This window comes from Mastigoproctus giganteus, chromosome 7 (genome assembly GCF_048544385.1).
Source record: "Mastigoproctus giganteus isolate SK-2022 chromosome 7, ASM4854438v1, whole genome shotgun sequence".
Taxonomy (NCBI): domain Eukaryota; kingdom Metazoa; phylum Arthropoda; class Arachnida; order Uropygi; family Thelyphonidae; genus Mastigoproctus; species Mastigoproctus giganteus.
The window spans coordinates 162438026-162459092 of record NC_143581.1 but is presented as its reverse complement, the minus strand read 5'-3'; the positions used below and the strand labels follow the sequence as shown (position 1 = coordinate 162459092).

At 36.6% G+C, this 21067-nt stretch overlaps 1 protein-coding gene across 1 annotated transcript in view; it reads left to right on the top strand.

Annotated features, from left to right (window-relative positions):
• The window catches only part of LOC150083300 (uncharacterized), a 300614-nt gene that overhangs the window by 230942 nt on the left and 48605 nt on the right, over positions 1–21067 (top strand). Inside the window, exons 14-15 of the mRNA XM_090378469.1 lie at positions 7096–7185; positions 15774–15876. Of these exons, the coding sequence (XP_090234595.1) occupies positions 7096–7185; positions 15774–15876 (193 nt within the window). The remainder of the gene's footprint in view (positions 1–7095; positions 7186–15773; positions 15877–21067) is intronic.

The window sequence follows — 21067 nt, the reverse complement described above, 5'->3', positions numbered from 1 at the left end:
CGTTATATGCATTTATCCGAAGTCTACTCATCACCCAGTACCGTATTAGACAACGTGCGAAACAGACAGTTTACTTGAACATTGTACCATAATTAATGCAACCAACGCAGTTACATTTTCGAAGAATGAAAAAAGAATGAAAAATCAACAACGTCTGAGCACAGTACGAAGACTATAAATGTAAGAAAAAGACTGAATTTGAAAATTAGACGTTTTGAAGCGAATCGATTCCGGTCAACGACAAGCGGATGTGTGCCATAATTTAGGACTTGCAACTTTAACTGTAAGAACAATTATAAAAAAATAAAGAATTAATTTTTGCAGCGGGAAAGGTAGCTGTTCCACTGCAAGCAACTAGGACTAGGCCAGCTATTAGGATTGAAATGGAAAGACTTTAATTTTATTGAAGATAATGTCCAATGCAGAATTCAGTTAAGTTAAATATTAACAAAAAAGAGAGAGAGAGAGAGAGAGAGAGATTAGCCAATATGATGATCTGAAGAAAATCGCCTAAAAAAAAAAAAAAAAAAAAAAAAAAAAAAATGTGGAACCATTTAAAACTGGTAAGGGCTGGTAGAATAGATTTAGAATCCAGGGAGTGCAGATCAAGGAGCCGAAACTTTTAAAAAAGAACCTGTTAAAATTATTGAAGAGGGGTATTGTGTGTTATACTTCTCAACAAGTTTTTAACATAGATGAAGCAGGACTTTTGTGGAAACGGCCTAAAAGAAGTTTCATATTGAAAGAAGAAAAAACATGCCAAGTTTCAAAGCGGCGAAGGATCAGTTGACGTTATTGCTGGGTGGTAACGCTGTGGGCCATTTAAAATTAATACCCCTTTTAGTTTATTTGGAAGAGGGCCAAAGTTCAACTCAAAATCCACACATTTTTCATGATTAAATTCATCCATTAAATTAAATCAATTAAATTCATTATTTTAATTGGAATTTTAAGTTTACTTTTGATACGCAAGTAGTTACCACATAATTATACGTATGTAATGCAGAATATTTTATATGTGCAAATATTTGAATATTAAATATTTTGACCGACATTTGTGCATCTTTTCATTACCGTTTATTATTGATTAGGAAATATCCTATGGCACCGACCGCAGCTCACAAATACATATGTTACCTTATGGGAAAGCGGCGCTCGCTTAGCGCGGATTCACTTAGCGCTCTGTTTTTCTGGAATGAATGATCAGCGTTAAGCGGGGGTCACCTGTACGTGTCAAAATTTATATTTGTGTAATGTTTTTATCCCTTACATACATACATATATGTTTTCTGCATCTGGGCTCTGTAGAATATTTACATATGTAGGGTGTTTAAATTTTTTGTTATATTTGGGTTGAAATTTTTGAATTCAATGTTTAAATTGGTCTAGGTGTTACCATTTATATTTTATGATTTCTAAATTTTGTAGATTTCTAAATTTTGTAACTGCAGAAATACTTGTGGAGAAACCACAGCGGAACCCACTGTGGTTTCTCCGAAAGTAATCTGCTAATTGACAGGATTGCTGACATGCAGTTTTGAGGATAAAGACTACCTTTTAACTTTTTATATTGTATTCCTACTTGTTTTGATTAATTTTGATCCCCTGTTAAATATTATAGGTCAAAAAAGCCTACGTTTTCTCTCTTTGTTGATTTCTAAATATTATTAGTCAAAGAGCACACCAGTTTAAAAAAGAAAGGTTGACTATACTTTGAAAGTAAATTCAGATTATATGCAGTTTAACAATAAGTTACATACAACGTATGGCTATTAAATAACAAGCCTGTTCAATAAAATAAATATAATGAAATATTTTGTACATTACAAGTTATCCCCTTCAAAATAAAACTGGGATAATCAATGATTAACTAACTTTCCACCCACTTGGTAATACTACTTCTTTCTTCCCACGAAGAAGTTTCTGGAATTTGGGGGCTGGTCACTCACACACTAGCAAGGCTTTTGTGGATTTATTGGACGACTGTTTTCTACAGCAGCATGTTCGGGAGGCAACTAAAGGGAGTAATACTCTTGATTTGATTATCAGTAGTGATTCTTCATGCATTAAGAATCTGCAGGTAAATGAACGACTAGGTGGCAGTGATCACACTGTGCTGAAGTGGGATTTACTCAAAGAGGTAACTACCATTAGGGGTAAAGGGAAGGGTTATTGCTTTCGTAAAGGCGACTGCGATGGACTGAGACAGTATTTAAATTCTATACAGTGGGACCAACTGATGATGTTACCGACAGCAAATTCAAAATGGGAAGCATTCAAAGAACTTATCTTGGAAGCTACTAGGCTTTACATACCAACTAAGAAATATTGTTCGAGGTTTAGGCCAAAATGGATGTCAGATGAACTAATGAGGCATATGGCAGAGAAGAAAAATGCATGGGATACTTACAAATTAACACATGACACAGAAGCCTATGATAGATACAAGTTGATATGCAACCAAGTTACAAAGGAGGTCAGGCAGGCGAAGGCAGATTACGAGAAATCCTTGGCAAGGGATGCAAAGAAAAACAGCAAAGAGTTCTTTACTTATGTAAACTCTAGAAGGAAGGGGATGAATCAGATTGGTCCACTCGATATCGATGGGTCAACTGTTGATGATTCTGCTCAGGTAGCTAACAAACTGAATGAATATTTTGCATCAACATTCACACATGAGGAGTTATTCAGCGAGGGGAATGCCAGAGGTGTATTCAACTCTAGCAGTAAGCTAGAGAATCTTGTAATAACTGAGAGTAAAGTGGAGGAGAAATTGTTGAAGATAAATACAAGAAAGGCACCTGGGGTGGATGGGATCTATCCAGTTATATTAAAGGAAGCACCAAAGGAAGTAAGCAAACCCTTAGCCATAATTATGAGAGCTTCCTTGGACTCAGGGGAAGTACCCATGGACTGGAGATGTGCAAATGTAACCCCAATTCACAAAGGAGGATCAAAGGGCGACACAAATAATTATAGACCTGTTAGTTTAACTTCTGTTCCTGGAAAATTAATGGAGGCACTGGTTAAAGAAGCACTGCAGGATCATCTAGTCATAGCTCAGACACAGCATGGTTTTGTTAAGGGGAAGTCTTGCCTGACCAACTTGATTGGATAATATGATGCAGTCACAAAAGAACTGGATGCAGGGAATAACTTTGATATTATATACTTGGATCTTAGAAAGGCTTTTGATACTGTTGCACATGGAAGACTGCTACACAAATTGGAGCAGTGTGACATTGGAGGCAAATTGCTGCTATGGATAAAGGGGTGGTTGAGGGGGAGAAGACAGAGAGTAGTAATCAATGGACACTGCTCATCGTGGACTAATGTTATTAGTGGAGTCCCTCAGGGCTCAGTGTTGGGTCCATTATTGTTTCCTGTATTCATAAATGATATTGATGATGGTATATCAAGCTTAATGTCCAAGTTTGCAGACGATACAAAGGTTGGCAGGGTTGTCAAGGACACTACTGAGACTATGCTGCTGCAACAGGATCTGGAAAGGTTGAGCAGATGGGCTGAGAGGTGGCAAATGAAGTTTAACATTGACAAATGTAAAGTACTACACATGGGAAACAGCAACCCCAGAGCAACGTATCAACTCTGTGGTACTACACTGACATTGGTAGAGAATGAAAGGGACTTGGGGGGTGGTTGTGCAGGCAGATATGAAGTTCTCTGAGCAGTGCAGACAGGCTGCAAGAGTAGCTCATGGAGTATTGTCAATGATATACAGGAATTTTTCCAGCAGGGATAAGGAGGTGATTATTCCATTGTATAAGGCAATGGTCAGGCCACACCTAGAGTACTGTATACAGGTCTGGAGGCCTCATTTCAAGAAGGATGTAGAGCTGCTGGAACGAGTACAGAGAAGGGCAACAAGATTAGTGAATGGAACAAAGGGGTGCTCTTACGAAGAAAGGCTTAAGTTTTGCAAATTACAGTGTCTGGAGACTAGGCACCAGCGAGGTGATCTGATAGAGGTGTATAAAGCCTTGAATGGTTTGAGCATGCTCAATGCTGATGGGATTCTTCCTCTAGCTCAGAATAATCACCTGAGAGGGCATAAATTCAAATTGAGGAAAGACAGATGTAGGATAGACGTGCGGAAATTTGCCTTTAGCCAGCGGGTGATTGGTTGGTGGAACAGACTTCCATCCCTTGTTGTGGAGGTTGATAGCCTAAATAAGTTTAAGGCTCAGCTGGACAGGTATTTTGAACGAACAGAGCGGTGAAGTGGAAGTGGGTTTTTTTTTTTTTTGGCTGATGCTGCATAAGCTTGCTTTCTTGCATCAAATGCCTCTACTAATGCTAATGCTAATGTATTATATGCTAATGCTGCTGGCATCCTAATTTCTTAGCCGAAAACAGAAAAATATGCCAGTCTTCTGATCAGGATCTTCTAACTACTAATTACAAGATACAACATTCATGCCAAAATCACTGATACAAAAGTTCTATGAACATTGTCATGACTTACTAAATCCCTAGCTAAATTTAAAAATAAGCTAATAAACATGACTATGACTATTAAAACTATTTGCTGACCACAATTCAGTATGTTAGTCAAGTAAAAACAAAAAAAAAAAAAGTGGCAAAATTTTTCAAAAAACATATCCATTTCCAGGAGCTAAAAATTCTTTGACTGCTGTCAAATAAATTTTAGAGCATGACAACCAAAGGCACAGTACAGGCTGATTCAAAAAAAACATGCAACTTATAGTATATTATTATAGAGGTTACAGTAAGTTTTAGTTGTATTATTAACAAAATTATATAATAGAGATTGTAATAAATGCAAAGTGTCCTCCATCCCAAATGTAAGCAGAAACTCTTTTCCCCATTATCCCATTCTTTTCTTTAATTAAAAAAAAAAAAAAAAGACGAAACCTATAAACTTATTAAAAAAAACTAGAAAATTTGTTCAGTTATCAGAAAACTAAATTGAAAGAAGTGGCAAATGTGTACACGTAGTAAAATGATATAGTAGTTTTCAGAGCTGTGTGCACCTTTTTATCAGTTTTTATAAGTGCAAGACAAATGATGGCTTATAAACTACCATAGTGTTTGAACAGCTGTTTAAATTTCTGATTCAGTATTTACTTTTATTGCTTCCAATATGTCAAGTTTGTTAGTGTACACCACTCCTTTTAAGTAGTTTGAAAGATAAAAAAAAAATCTTGGATTGCAGATATTCATTTATGTGAATACTGGTATTAGGTACTGTGCTGTCTATTAAACAGAACACTATTGGTTAGTAATTGGAAACAACTGTTGGACACATCTGGGCTGACCAGTGCTGCTAATGTAGCAATCAGAATCAAATTCTATTGAAGTGTCAATTAAAATTTAGAATTTGCGTTGCATGAATTTTGAATCACCCTGTATTTCCAGGACACTGACTGGCCATCAGTTACTACTTTCAAAGTGTAATTAATAACATCAGCAGCATTCTTCCTTTGGGGTCCCCCCCCCCATTTTTATTTCTGTACTTTGAGTAAATCATATTTTATTTGTATATATATTCCCTGTAGTTTAGAAACCATCACATGTCTTGCACTTATAAAAGTTGATAAAGGAAGGTAAAGCTGTTCTGCGGGTTTTTTTTTTTCTCTCAATTTTATTTATTTTATTCATGTACTACAGTTTTTATCAATTTTACAGATTTAATTTTTGGTAAACTTAGTTCTGCTATAACATGCATTTTGGCAAGCGAATTTGCTCCTATGCGACTGATATATTAGGGAACAATGCAAGTATAATGTGATTTTCACATTGGCTCGTGTGCAATTTCGTCTCCGAGTAACATCAGGTGACCGCAGAATGTAGCAACCTGCGCAGCAATGCATACAAGTTTAAGAGGCTTAAAAATGTCATATATTTCCCATTTACTGTAGTTGTGTTGGTCACACCGTTGTCATTCGCTGTAATTCAAAATATTGTAGGCTGACTCATGTTTTCAGGAGCTCACATTTTTCAGTCCGAACAGAAATTTAGTGAGGCATGAGCAGAGGAGCACATTTCTGGGGATCACTACCATAAAACAATTTGCAGTTTCCAGTTTATTGGGCCTTTCTGTTAGTGCGGTCTAATTATAAAAGGGTAGTAAACTCAATCTTATTGCATTTGCGATAATACCGATAGCTGGAATCCTCTGGGTTTTTACATTATTGTGATGAAATGTGTTTCCCCTTCCATGAAATCTTCAATCATATAAAAAACTTAAATTTTCAGAATCTTCTCTTCATTCTTATTTTTTAAGCTTCCTATTTTTAATGTGCATTTCACTTGTGCAATTTGTGTGCACCTTGTTCATTGTTATAGATTGCTCATCATTTATACTGTTTTAAATTTTACATTTCAAAAAAAAAAAGTCAGGGAACAGAAATATCAATTAGTATGTATATATTACAATGCTATATTTACTGTAGTATTTATTTATTAGAAATTTAAGATGTTTAAACCTGTATTAGCAATTTTATTGGTTTTCTAACTTTTTTTTGTCTTACTTACCACACTGAACTTTTTTTGGGATAGAAATCAGGATAGGTGCTCTGCCCCTATCCCAATTTTTTCCTGTAAGCCCTGTTTTTAATGCACAAAATTCCATAATGCAGAGATTTTTAGGAACACATATACTGCATTATAGCAGAATTGACTGTATTTTATTGTTTTATGTCAATTTTATTTATTGCCATGTGTTTTACCCAGTAAATCAACTGTTGCATGGACTTTAATTCATGGGAACCTGACACTGTCCTATTTATTAATTTCTAATGGCCTCATAATATCTGCTGTTGTCCTGAAATATGTGTAAAATTAGTATTAATATTAATTAATAATACAAAATTAACCAAATCAGACATGTTATCAAGTAACATGTGTAGACTGCATTTTGTAGAGAATGTCGGTGGCTGAAATTCTTAGTAAAGGTAGTCATCTACTGTAGTTTAATGCTATGACCATGTTAATTGTGCAGGAGACTTTCCATTCATAATTTCTCAGTAGGTATTGTTAATAAAATTAAATTAGAATTACTTTAATTTTAACCAATAATATTATTGATAAATTACTCATTTTAAATTATAGTCCTCGTAATCCAGAAGGTGCAACATCTCTGTGGGTTGGAAATGTTCAACCGGAAGTAACAGAAAAGATGTTAGTAGCAATATTTTCCAAGTAAGTTGTTGTTTCTACCTGGCCTAAAAAAATTAAGGGACTTTGAAGATAACACAGTTATAATAATTCATTTTGTAAGACATTAAAGCTGCAGTTTATTGAAAAATGTAATAAACAACAATCTGAGAAATGCATTTTGCACAACTTGTTGCATAGATTCACTACTTTACAAGTAGCACAATTTTCATTTTCTAATCTAAGTTTCCTGTTATATCTCATTTACGCTGCTGTATTGTCTTTTTAATATTTGAATAATACATTGTATTAATTTTCTAATTAAGTTTATTTCAGCATCAATTATATATAAGTTACTCTTAGAGTATGATTCTTCAAAAATTTAGTATATTTGCATTAACTACAAATTTATTCTGTGGATAAATTTAACAACTGTAGGGTAACCCTGATAATTCTTCAGACTTGTGTATCTCTGGTTTCATTGAGCTTGTCACAGTTTTATTTTATTCCTTTGTTAAAGCCACATTCACCAATTTTATATTTTGTTATTGTCACTGAAATTATGTAAACCCTGTCCCTTACTTTATTAGATGGCAGTAAATGATTTTATATTCACTCAGTGATCACCCTATCTGTAATTAACTATGCCACATAGCTCGCAGTGTAAAAAACCAAACAGCTTTTTACGCTAGAGCAGAGGTATTTTGCATCTGGTTATGCAAGTAAAAGTGATAAAGTAGCAGTTATGGGATGTAGTAAAGATATCATGGAGTTTCAAAGGGGCATAATTGTGAGAGCTTGTGCAGTGGGTGATTTTTTTGTCAGAAACAGCACATCTTGTCAGTTGCTCATGGCACATTGTGGTTATGTGTACAAAGAATGGTATCGAAGGTCAGATCACCTCCCATTGGTAGAACATCCACCTTGCATAATTATTTTATTACATAAGGTGGATGTTCGTGGTGTATGGGCTCAGCGGCAGGTCATGGTGCAATAGTTGACATTGCAATACAGTATGGGGAATGCAAGAACAGTATCCTAAATGACAATGTGCTACACAATCAAACATATGAGATTCTGCAGCAACAACCCAAGTGATGCCCTCCTCTCATTGCTTATCATCATCTACAGCAAATGCCGTGGTATCAATAACATGCTGGTTGGACAGTAGAGGACTGGAAATAAGTGTGCTGGTTGGATGAATCCAAAATCTGGGGCAACGTGTCAACGGATGCCTTTGTGTGTGGCACAAGCAACACCAGTCCATGGAACCATCATGCCCACTATCCAAGCAAGTGGCAGTAGTTGCTTAATATGGGGCATGTTTTGCTGAAGAACTAGAAACCCTGGTACAAATCTACCAACATTTCACTGGTGGGGGCTACCGACAGCTTTTAGGAGAACATGTGCACTCTTCTATGTTGCTTTTTTTCCTGGAGAGAAATGGGATCTTCCAAGACAGTAATGGGCTGTGTACTAGAGAAGTACACAGCCCATTATAGGCTTGAGAAGCACAGTGCAGATCTCACCCATCTTGATTTGCCTCCAAATTCTCCTGACCTAAATCCGATTGAACACCTATGGGATGTTTTGGAATGGGAGGTGAGGTGTGTGGACACGCAGCCATCATCTATTCTGACACTGGAAAGCCTTGCAGGCAAAGTGGCTGCAGATCCCCATGGACACCTTCACACATCTGGTAGAGTCAATGCCTAGGTAAATAGTGGCTATTACCCGTGAAAACTGTGGTCCCGCATGGTATTAGGTAGGTGGTTGCAATTCACTGATCACTCGGGGTGTATACATTATAATTACATTCCATAATGGAAACTTCAGTATAGTAAAAAAAAAACTTTCTACCATCCCTTAAATGTAAAAATTACAGTTTAATAGAAAGACTTATGTTTAGAAACTCGGTATAACAAGATGCTAAACTTTCTTCGTAGTTTTCTTTCCCTGCTTCCTCCCATTAATTATTTTTAAATTAACGCATTTTGTTATAGATAGTTTGTTATAATGCCAGCACCTATATTGCATTCATTCATACACATGAACAGTCCAGTGCATTTTGATTTGCATTTATTAGCCTGTTAATTGGCTGTAGAATTGAAATAAGTTGTAAGACTTAGTTGAAATAAGTTCCAAGGTTGTTGGAATAAACTGCCACCAAGTATTGTGGAAGTGGGTAAACTGAATGAATTTAAAGAATTAGAGAGGTTATTAGCAAGGTTATAATCAAGTGTTTTTTTTTTTTTTTTTTTTTTGGTTGATGTGGTATATATACACTGGTGTTCAAAGAAAGTGCATCACCCCTTAAAATTATAATTGTCGTCTAAATAACGTAAGTATATGGCAATATTTCTTACAGATTGCATCGGATAAGATTGGCACGGTAAATTATGACGTAATATTGCATCAGACATTACTTTCAGCTATATAAGCACACTCTACAAGAGTTGCAGTCATGCCTTGCTTGTGTCACGATGGCGAGTTACATGCAGTTGACGCCACGAAGAAAGAGTGCTATTGTTGCTTTACATGAGAAAGGATGTTCTTCCCGTCATATTGCTTATAGAGTGTCTTGTAATCAGTCGAAAGCAAGTAGATTTCTTTCCAAACTCGAGAATACCTGTTCTGTTGATAGGAAAAAAGGAACTGGATGCAAACGAGCCTCTACGCCAAAATAGGACCGCCACATTTTGAAGTGCTTATGTCTTAAAAACTGTAAATATTCTTTGTCTGAGATGAAAAGAGAATGGGAAGAACAGTCAGAAGACTGTTTCTTCAAAAGTGGACTTTTAGCCTGTTGTCCTAAGAAGTGCCTCCTCACACAAAAAATGAAAAAGGCCCAATTAATTTGGTGTAAGTAGCTAGTCAAATGGACCCCAAGCAGTGGAAGTCAATTATTTTCTCGGATGAGAAGAAATTCAACCTACATGGCTCTCATGGGAGACAAACGATTCGCCGTAGACGTGGTGAAGAATACCATCCAGACTGTATGGTGTCTACAGTGAAATTTCCTACCAGCCAAATGATATGGGGGTATATTTCTTATCACCTGCAGTTTATAAAAAGTTCCGCAAATGCCAATGGATACCTGGCTATACTGGAAGGCAAATTGCTGCCAACCATTAGAGACCATTTCAACCTGCCAAGTAATTGCATCTTTCAGGACAACTCTGCTCCTTGTCATCGAGCGAAAAGTGCAAGTAGGTACTTTTGTAGTTACTTTAGCTTCATTTCTGCATTAGAGGTTCGACAGTACATTTGTGACAGGTGAAAAAAATGGTTGGAAGAATGGTCCATTACAACTCTTAGCTGACCAGGAAACAGCCCGGCCAGACCTGAATCCTATAGAACTGTTGGCATTGTGTGGAATCTGCAGTTTCCAGAAAGAAACCAAAGACCCTTTGTGAACTTCATAATTCGTGTTTGGAACCACGAACTATTAGTTGATTATCTTCAGAAATTGATCTTGTCAATGCCTCAATGGTGTGCTGTTGTCATCATGGCCGGAGGCAGTTCAACTAAATATTAGTTTGCTTCTGGTGAACTTTTCATTTTTTTCCATTTAAAATGAAGCAAATTGAGGGCTTCTGATAACATTTCAGCCATAATTGTCATGTTTACCAAAACTGTTGGATAAAGGTTGCAAATGCTCATTTTGGAATATTTTGAGAGCACCTGATAGGAATTGTTTTAGCTGTCAAATATTACTTAGATCTGCCTAAACTATTAATAAATATCTTTTGTTTATATTTCTATATGTGATGCTAGTCATTAATGTAACATACCATTGCGAAAAAGGGTTAGAAATGTGAAATTCATAGGTGATGCACTTTCTTCGAACACCAGTGTAAACTTTTTTTTTTTTTCCATTTTGCCAACACAGTAAAACTGCAATAATTCAGGGGCCTTGTTTTATTGTATGCATTGTACTTGTGCAGAATGGAGTTTTCCTAAACAAAATCTACAACTTTGCACTTATAGTCTTGTTCCCCATATATGAAATTTAACAAATATGGAGGTAGCAGAATTTAATGACATGTTTCCGAACTTATTTCAGAATTACTTTGTAGAAGAAACATTACTATATAAATTGGATATAACCTCATTCTATATCTAGCAGTGAGCAAACTAAACTTGCTGCTTATTTAATAATATAAATCTCATATTGTGTAAGCATTGCACTAAAGAAGTATATGGCACTACCCACCCATACTTGGATTTCAGCCCCTGTGAAAACCTGAACAACAGTATTGAGATATATTCACTATATTTAAAATGTGAGATATACAAAGGGTACTAGGAAAGTTTTGCAATATGACGCAACAATGAATCACAGGAAGCTGCTTGTTGGTGCATGTTGAGACATGTTCATACGTGCATAGTAGCTGCCGCACCAAGTCGATGGGCTCAGTTATTCATTAGTAGTGAGAGTGTAAAGTGCTTGCGATGGCATCGTGGTCACGAAATGAGATAAGGACAGTTTTGCGGTATAATTTTGTGCGTGGTTTAACCATAGACCAGTGCTTAGAAGAAATGACTCTTGCACTAGATGATGATTGTCCACATCGTACAACGATATTCAGGTGGTATAGAGAATTCCAAAGGGGAAATTTCACTCTGGAGGATTCTGAGAGGCCGGGAAGGCCACGAACGTCAGTTACGGAGGAAAACGTTACTGCTGTGAGGAAAATGCTTGACGAAAACAGGCGAGTGACCTACCAACAGATAGAGGATACTTTGGGCCTAAATGCACCAGCAATTCGTTCGATTCTGCAAGATCATTTGCACGTGAAGAAACTTTGTTCTCTCTGGGTGCCGCATCAACTGACTGAAGAGCAGATGACATGACGTGTGACTTGGTGCCGGGAGATGTTAAAAAAGTTTGATAAGGGACAATCTCGGTATGTGAACAACATCGTGACAGGTGATGAGACTTGGCTGTACTATTACGATCTGCCGACCAAGGCTCAAAACAAAGTTTGGGTCTTTGATGATGACGACACACCCGTAATTGTCAGAAAATCCTGATCTGTAAAGAAGAAAATGATAGCTGTATTTTTCAAATCGAGTAGAATTGTGGAACGTGTTGTTTTGGACACGCAGAAGACAGTCACAGCTAAGTGGTATACTGAACAATGCCTGCCTAAAGTCATTGGATCTATGAAGAACCTGCGGCCAAAGTCAAGAATGGACACCTGGTACCTCCATCACGATAATGCTGCAGCTCACCGCGCCAAAGCCTGCACCGAATATTTGACCACGACAGGACTGAAACCTCTCGAGCTCCCTGCGACTTTGCACTGTTCCCGCATGTGAAAATGAAGCTAAAAAGGAGGCGGTTTTCCAGTGATGAGGACCTTCTACGGGCTTGGGACAACGAGTGTGCTTTACTCCCTAGTGAAACTTGGCAGAACTGGTTTCAAGATTGGTTTGGGAGGATGGAGAGGTGTATTGAATGTAGAGGAAATTACTTTGAAAAAATTAAATAAACAAAGCTGTATTGCAAAACTTTCCTAGTACCCTTTGTAGAATGAGGCTATGTCCTATTTGTATGGTATTGTTTTAGCTCTCTCAGAGCAGGAGAGCTTTGTCCTAAATTTAGTGAGTTTATTTTAACAGTAAGTAAATTTAGGACAAAGCTGCAATGTGCAGACAAATCCTTTTTTTTTTTTTTTTTTTTTTTTCAAATAATACCATACAGATAGGAATTGTTTTAGCTCTCTCATAGCAGAAGAGCTTTTCCTAAATTTACTTGTTTATTTTACTTACTACACCATCTCAGATATTATGGATATATTTCATCATTGGGGTAGTATTAGTAAAAAAAGATGCAAGCTTCAGCATCAGCCAAGTGAGTTGGGGGGACCACCTCCTGCATCACCTGTCTGTCTCCTCTAATAACTTATTCTAATTCATTCGTAAATTTATTGAAATGCACTTACACAACGCCCAATGGAAATTTGTTCCAACAGTCAGCCCTCTGGTTGTTGAAAGCAAATTTCTGCACATTTTTCCTCCAATCATCCTTCCTCCATTTAAAGTTATGCCCTTTTATGTGTTGTCTGAGCATCATCAACACTTAGCTTACTCAATCCATTCAGATCCTTAAACACCTCAATTATATCTACCCACAGATGCCTAGTTTGCAGACACTGCAACTTGAGTAACTGTAGTTTTTCTTGATAAGCTGCATTCTTTATAATAATAACCACCTAACTTTTTTTTTCTATATCTCACTCTGTTCATTTGAAATAAACAGTTGAAAATACCTGAACTTAATCTTGCAAAGCTTGAGTATACAGGGTCCAGTCACATTATTATGACCACCTACCTAGTATCCAGAATATGCACCTTTTGCAGCATGCACCGCAGCTAGCCGCAATGGGAGGGACTCAATAAGTCCACAGAAGATTGCTACGGGTATCTGACCATGCAGACTGCAGTGCACCCCAGAATTCCTGTAGGTTCCTTGGTGGAGGATCCATCCGTCTGATGTGTCGATCGAAGTGGTCCCATAGATGTTCAATTGGGGAATTTGAAGAATTCCCCATAGATCCGAGGAATTCGGTAGCCAATGGAGTAGCTTGAAGTCTTCCTCGTGCTCCTCAAATCACTCACGGACAATTCTGGCAATGGCATGGCACATTGTCTTGCTGATAGATACCATCATCCCCAGAGAACACGGTCAACATGTACGGGTGTACCTGATCGGCGAGGAATGATAGGTAACCATTTGCATTCAGGGTGCCCTCCAGAAGTATCAGCGGACCCAAGCCATGCCATGAAAACATTCCCCAGACCATAACATGATTATTGACAGAAGACAGGCCACCCCCACCAGCCTGTCTTCTGTCAATAATCATGTCCGGGTGTCTGTTCTCGGAGCTTTCATGCCTAATACGCCATCATCCATCCACTCGGTGGAGCAGAAACCATGACTCATCAGAGAAGGCCACTCGGCTGAGATCCAGTGTCGGTATTGCTGTGCAAACTGACTGCGTTTGCGATGAATGGCCATCAGCATGGGTGCTGTCACCAAACGTCTGCTCCGGAGCCCAATGTGCAACAGGGTTTGCTGCACTGTCATGTTGGAGACCTATCTGGTGGCCCCATGGTTCATTTGGACAGCCAGTTGAGTATCAGTAGCATGCCAATCGGTCCTGAACAACCGTTTCAGCTGATGTTCACCTCTGGGATCAGTGACATATGGCGCTCCACAATTGGGTCGGGTCATCAAAACTGTCCCATTCATCCAGTCTTGGTACACTTTCACCACTGCAGCATGTGAGCCTTTCATAAAGTGCACTGTTTTGGAAATGCTGGCACTCCTGGCCCGATAGCCAATGATCATGCCTTTTTACAGGTCTGATAGGTCACGTGCTTTGCCCATGGCAGAGGCTGTTACCGCGTTCACGGATGCCAAACATCAAGCCTTATATGCTTGCGATGTGTGAACTTGACACATATGCTGTATGATTCGCTAGGCGTGTGTGATGTCTTTATTGGGGGTGGTCATAATATTGTGACTGGACTCGGTAGTGTGTGTGCATGCACACAAGCATGCAAATCCAATGTTTTTTCAAAATATTAATAAACAATCAGAATTTATGTGTAGACCTGAAAGTTTTGTACATACCGATTGGTCAGTTATTACATGAAAATTGTCTTTTTGCACGAATGAAAGAGCAGAACAGGAAGCTAGCATTGGAACATTTATCTGCCATCAGTCAGACTGTTATTTGGTAACAGTGCTGTTACCTGCACTTCACCTAAAATTGGACTTGACAGAACAGATTATGAAAACAATGGATGAGAATAACTCAAATAGGCTGACAGTAAATTCTAAGCTCTTGTCCTTGAGACAGTTAAAGAAGGCACCATTATAGGTTCTTATATCAGTAAGTTACAAACAGTTTGAAGGAAGAGTGAATCAGGTTGAAAGAGAAGTGGGTTGGCATAAAAAGCATCATTCAGAACTTCATGGGGAAGAAGTGGATCCAAATTTCAAGATGATCCTCCAAAACATAAGCATTCCAATTAGATTTCAAAAGTTGTTTTATCCCATTAGGACTAATTATATTTCGTTGGTAGTTTTAGTATCTGTAAACTGCAACGAGGCAGTAGAGAAGAAATATCAAAGAAGGTGAAATGGTTGATTGCTTACTGGTCACTAAAAAAATGTACACACACACACACACACACACACACACACACACACACACACACACACACACAAAAAAAAAAGTATATTTAACTGTATGGAACTCATGAAATGTTCATCTGAACATATGTACCAGCTTTATTTCTTTATTTGACAGATGAGATTAATTAATATAAAAATTTCATTATATAAAATTTCAAATCCCAAAACTATAACAATAAATATAGACAAGTATTAAAAAAATACATCTTTGGTTTAAGAACAAAAACCTGAAGTGATAGAATATAAACTGTTTATTTTTGAAATCAGCATTGCAAAATTATATAAAGTAATTTATTGAAATAAAAACAAAGAACGTTTTTTTTTTTTTTTCCAAATCAACGAAACAAATGAATGGTTGAATTTTCTGAAAGTTTTAGAAAATTGTTTCAGAAATTCTAAATTACTATTACTAAATTTACAGATATGGAGAACTACTTAGTATACGACCACTTCCTGATAAGTTTTGTGCTTTTATCAACTATAGTGATAAAATGGCTGCAGGCCGAGCAATGCAAGCATTACAAGTAGGTTCTTATTCAAAATATGTTATAAATAAACTGTGTTCATTTTTCATTACTTGATAAATGTAAACAGGTGCCATTATATAGTGTACAATGCTATATAAAAATTGATGCTTATTCGGTATCATTTTGCATGAGACTTGCAACTGGAAAACTTATTTGACCATTTCTGATTTGTGAGCCTCATTTGCTATTTTCAGAATGATATCAGAATGAGTTATTTGTACAAAATTACTGAAAAAATTGATTCATTCTTGCAAGCTTATGTATATAACTCCTTTGGAAAGAAAAAAGGACTTTACATATACATAGATTTGCACAGTTCTGTTGTTGTTTAATAGCACAAGGGCTATGAAGATCATATTGCACTTATCACTATATCTTATAAGATATGACTTAATGAAAATTAGAAAAACTAATACAAGAAAACATTAGAAATAAATAAATAAAGAATGTTGATGATGTAGACATCCTCTCTGTTAGAATTAAGGTTATGCTTACTGTTAGAATTTTAAGGTAAGTTTACTTGTAAGCATGGCCAGATTAAGGATGAAAGAGGCCCCTTTAAGTTACAGTTGTGCCCCCATATTCGCTGATTCAGTTACCCGCGGTAATCATGGAAAAAAAAACAATAAAACTTAACATGTACTACTCGCGTGTCCAATACGATGCTTCCCTTTATTTTTTAAAATGTCAATTTTAAATCGAATAGCTTCCCTTTGTTTTTTATAATGTTGCATATGGTTTGGTCACCAACATTATAAGGGTTCTTTAGAGATTTAACGGATGCACCGTTTTCAAACTTTTGAATAATTAAGTTTTTGTTTAATTTGAAAGCACAACTCTTGCGTTTGCCCATCATTTTCGCGATTTCTAAAAAAAAAAGTTACTATAAAAAAAAATCTGACATACCTGACATAAATAACGAAACAAAAATTTGTCCTTTTGCGGTGCAATGGAACACTATGCACTAAATCAAACTAAACATGGTCTCTTTTTTTTTTTTGTTTTGAGCAGTAGGTGTGAAGACAGCGAGGGTTGCAAGATAATAGGTACACTAATCTCCCAATACTCCTGTTTCTTGTCGCTTATTTATAACTTGCAAAATATCTGTTTATACCTATTCTAGTTATTTCTTGAATTTTATGATTTCTGGTTGATTTTTTTCCCTTCTTTTTTAATTTGGAGTCTTGAAGTGGCCTGGTTAATCCAGTCCCGGTAAATCGAGTCTACTATACTTTATTATTACCATATTTAATGTTGGTAATGTCTTACTGTGTGTGTGTGTGTGTGTGTATAATTTATCATTTAAAAACTTTATTATACGTATGTATGTACAAGAAAATCACGTTATATATGGAGTCAGCAGGTGTTCGCTTATATCCGCGGTTTGCCATCCATGGTAGGTCTTGGAACATATCCCCCATGGATACCGGGGGGAGGGTCGTACTGTATATACAGTATGTGTATAGATATAATCTATTATAAAATATTGGAATAGATGTAAAATGTATGTCAGATGTTTAATGCCATCAATTGTAGATTGAACATTATATCAGTCTGTAATTACTATTGTAAGAGTATAATTGGTACTATATAGGTATTCAAGAGTATAATTGGTACTATATAGGTAAAACATTGGCATAAAAGTACTCAGTGGGCCATAAGGCCAAAAGAACCTATAAAGACTAAGATAGCCCGCATTGGTTTACATTGCTATACCCTAGAAATAAACATATAATTAGCAGTAAATAAAATAATGATTATGCAGCTAATCACTTATAAGTTTATCAAGTGGAAATCTGCTGTACACCAATGGAAACAGTGAAAGGAGTGAAGGTGGAGTTGGGTTTCTGGTCCATAAAGATTTTAAAAACAACATTTTGGAATTCAAAAGTACATCACCAAGGGTGTCAAGACTAATACTCAAGATTTCTAAGAGGTACAAGCTAAAGATTATAATGATTTATGCACCAACATCGAGCCATGATGATGAAGAGGTTGAAGAAATGTACACTGAAATTGAGAGCCTTCTAGATGAGCAGAAAACCCACTACACTATTATTATGGGCGACTTCAATGCTAAGGTTGGAAAAAGGCAAAACAGCGCAGAAAGAGGAACTATAGGAAATTTTGGAATTGGTGAAAGAAATAAAAGAGGTGAAAGACTTGTGGAATTTGCAGAATCTCAAGGACTGTCAGTAATGAACACTTTTTTCAAGAAAAGGGTGAACAGAAAGTGGACATGGAAGAGTCCAAATGGATTAACAACTAATGAAATCGACTTCATCCTCACTAACAGAAGATATATTGTGAATGATGTTACCGTCCTGAATAAGGTAAATGTTGGAAGTGATCACAGAATGGTAAGATGTACACTTGATATAGATGTAGGAAAGGAAAGGAAAAAACTGACTCGAGTAAATAATACAAAGGTCTTTGAAATAACAGAGGAGGAGAAAAAGCAGTATGTATTGGAACTTAAGAACAAGTTTGAGCTTCTGCATACTGCTCAGGACCAAGATATCGAAGAGGAATATTACAACTTTCTGGAAGTGATAAAGCCCAAGAAACCTATAGGGAAACAGAAATCCAAAGAAGAAAAAATTAGTCAAGAAACACTTGTCATGATGAACCAAAGACGACAAATGAAGAGCAAGAAAAACACTGACAGAGAGAAAATTGAGTATACTGAGTTATGCAAAGCCATTATAAAGAGACTCAGAGAGGACATAAGAAGATTTAACACAAGAAAAGTAGAACAAGCATTAAGGGAAAACAAAGGATTTAAATCAGCAGCCATGAGCAGTAATACAGAAAGACAAATGATACTGAAACTGAAGAATAGCGATGGTGTACTTATAAACAGCAGAGAAGGCATAATTCAAATAGCAGAAGACTACTATAGAGAATTATACAAGGAGCGAGGGAATGATACCAGCAGTGAGGAAGATGGATTGCAAAGTAGCAACACATACGACATACCCGATATTCTTCCTGATGAGGTAGAACATGCATTGAAGAAAATGAAGAATCGGAAAGCCCCGGGGGAAGATGAAGTTACTGTAGAGATGTTAAAATTGGGAGGAAGAGACATAACACAAAAACTGGCAAGGCTCTTCACAAAGTGCATTAGAAAAGGTGTGACGCCTATGCAATCATAGTTTTGCTGTATAAGAAAGGAGATAAATCAGAAATTGGAAATTATAGACCAATTAGCTTGTTATCCCATATCTACAAGTTGTTCACAAGGGTCATTACTAATAGATTAGAAAGAATACTTGATGAGAATCAACCGAAAGAGCAAGCTGGCTTTAGGAGAGGATTCTCAACTATGGATCACCTTCACGTAATATCACAGCTAATGGAGAAAGCAAATGAATATAAAACACCATTATGCCTGGCATTTGTGGATTATGAAAAGGCATTTGACTCCATACAGCATAAGGCAATGTTTCGGGCACTGGAAAGACAAGGCATAGATACTCCATATATTATGATTTTGAAGAAAATATATGAGAGTGCTACATCCTTTATTAGACTAGACAAAGACAGTAGCAAATTTAAAATCGAGAAAGGAGTTCGACAAGGAGACACAATATCTCCGAAGCTGTTTACTGCTGCCCTTGAGGAAGCTTTCAGAAGATTAGACTGGTCGCAGAAAGGAGTCAATGTGAACGGAGAGTACCTAAACCATTTACGATTTGCAGATGACATTGTGGTCATAAGCCACGATCCCAAAGAATTAGAGGAAAATCTTAATCAGTTATGCACAGTTAGTAAGGATTTTGGACTAAAGATGAATATGGCTAAAACAAAAGTAATGATGAACAAGTATGCCACGGAAAGGGAAATAAAGATTGAAGGAGCAGTAATCGAAAAGGTGGAGTCATATACTTATCTGGGACAAGTTATTAGCTGTAATAATGATAAATGGCTGGAAGTCAAGAGAAGAATAAATTTTGGATGGATAGCATTCAGGAAATATAGTCACATACTGAAGAGCAATATCCCAGTTTGTCTGAAACGTAAAATAATGAATCAATGTATACTCCCCACCATGACTTATGGAAGTGAAACTTGGGCACTCACCAAAAGAATGGAAGAGAAGCTAAGAACTACACAGCAAAGAATGGAACGAATTATATTGGGAATCAGACTGTTAGATAAGAAGAGAAACACATGGATTAGGCAGCAAACTCAAGTAAAGGACATTCTTATCAAAACTAAAGAACTAAAATGGTCTTGGGCAGGACACATAGCTCGAAGACATGATGACAGATGGACTAAGAAAATAACAGAATGGTACCCAAGAGGAGCTAGAAGAAAACCTGGAAGACAAAGGCGGAGATGGATAGATGAAATTCATGAGTTTTTGAGTAGTAAATGGATGGCCAGTGCTCAAAACAGAAGGAACTGGAAAGTTGCTGGAGAGGCCTTCATCCTGCAGTGGATTGAAAATGGCTGATGATGATGATGATGATGCAGCTAATTATTGATAATCGGATACATTGAATGGCACTTTTTTGAGGGCTAACACCATTCAATGTATCCCACCACTAATTAGCAAGGCTATCTGTTTCTGATTGTTATCTGCCTGTTTAACTAGGTCCAAATAATTAAACAAAGGCTATCTATGCTAAATTTTAATTTAACAGCCAACAGGCAAGATAACAGCTAGTCCAACAGATAGCTTTGAAACAAATATACAGAATATACTACTGAAAAAGAGTGCCAACCATAATTTTCACTTCAGATGTGTTGTGTTTTATTTATTTTATACATATGCAAAAGAAAGCTTATGCTAACATAAGAAGAAAGGAGGTAGGAATAAGTTTAGTAATAGTACCTCAATTTCCCTCGAATTGCTCTAATAGATCTTGAGGTATAAAATTTTAGAGTTAGACAGTAAAAAGCAAAGAAAATATACCGGGAGTGTAACTGCCCGACCCTTTAGTAAGGGATCCTGGTATAGCTACAAAGGGTTAAAGGATGGTATTTAATGGACAAAAACAGGATTACAATAATGAAGAAATATAGAATAACAATTGTAGATAATAATAAGGAAATAAAAGAAATAACTATTACCAAATGTAGGAATATTTAAATAAAATGACATTTATAAGAATTTTATAATAATTAAAATAATTCATCCTATCTGATATAATAATGAATTGCAGATCATCATTACAGA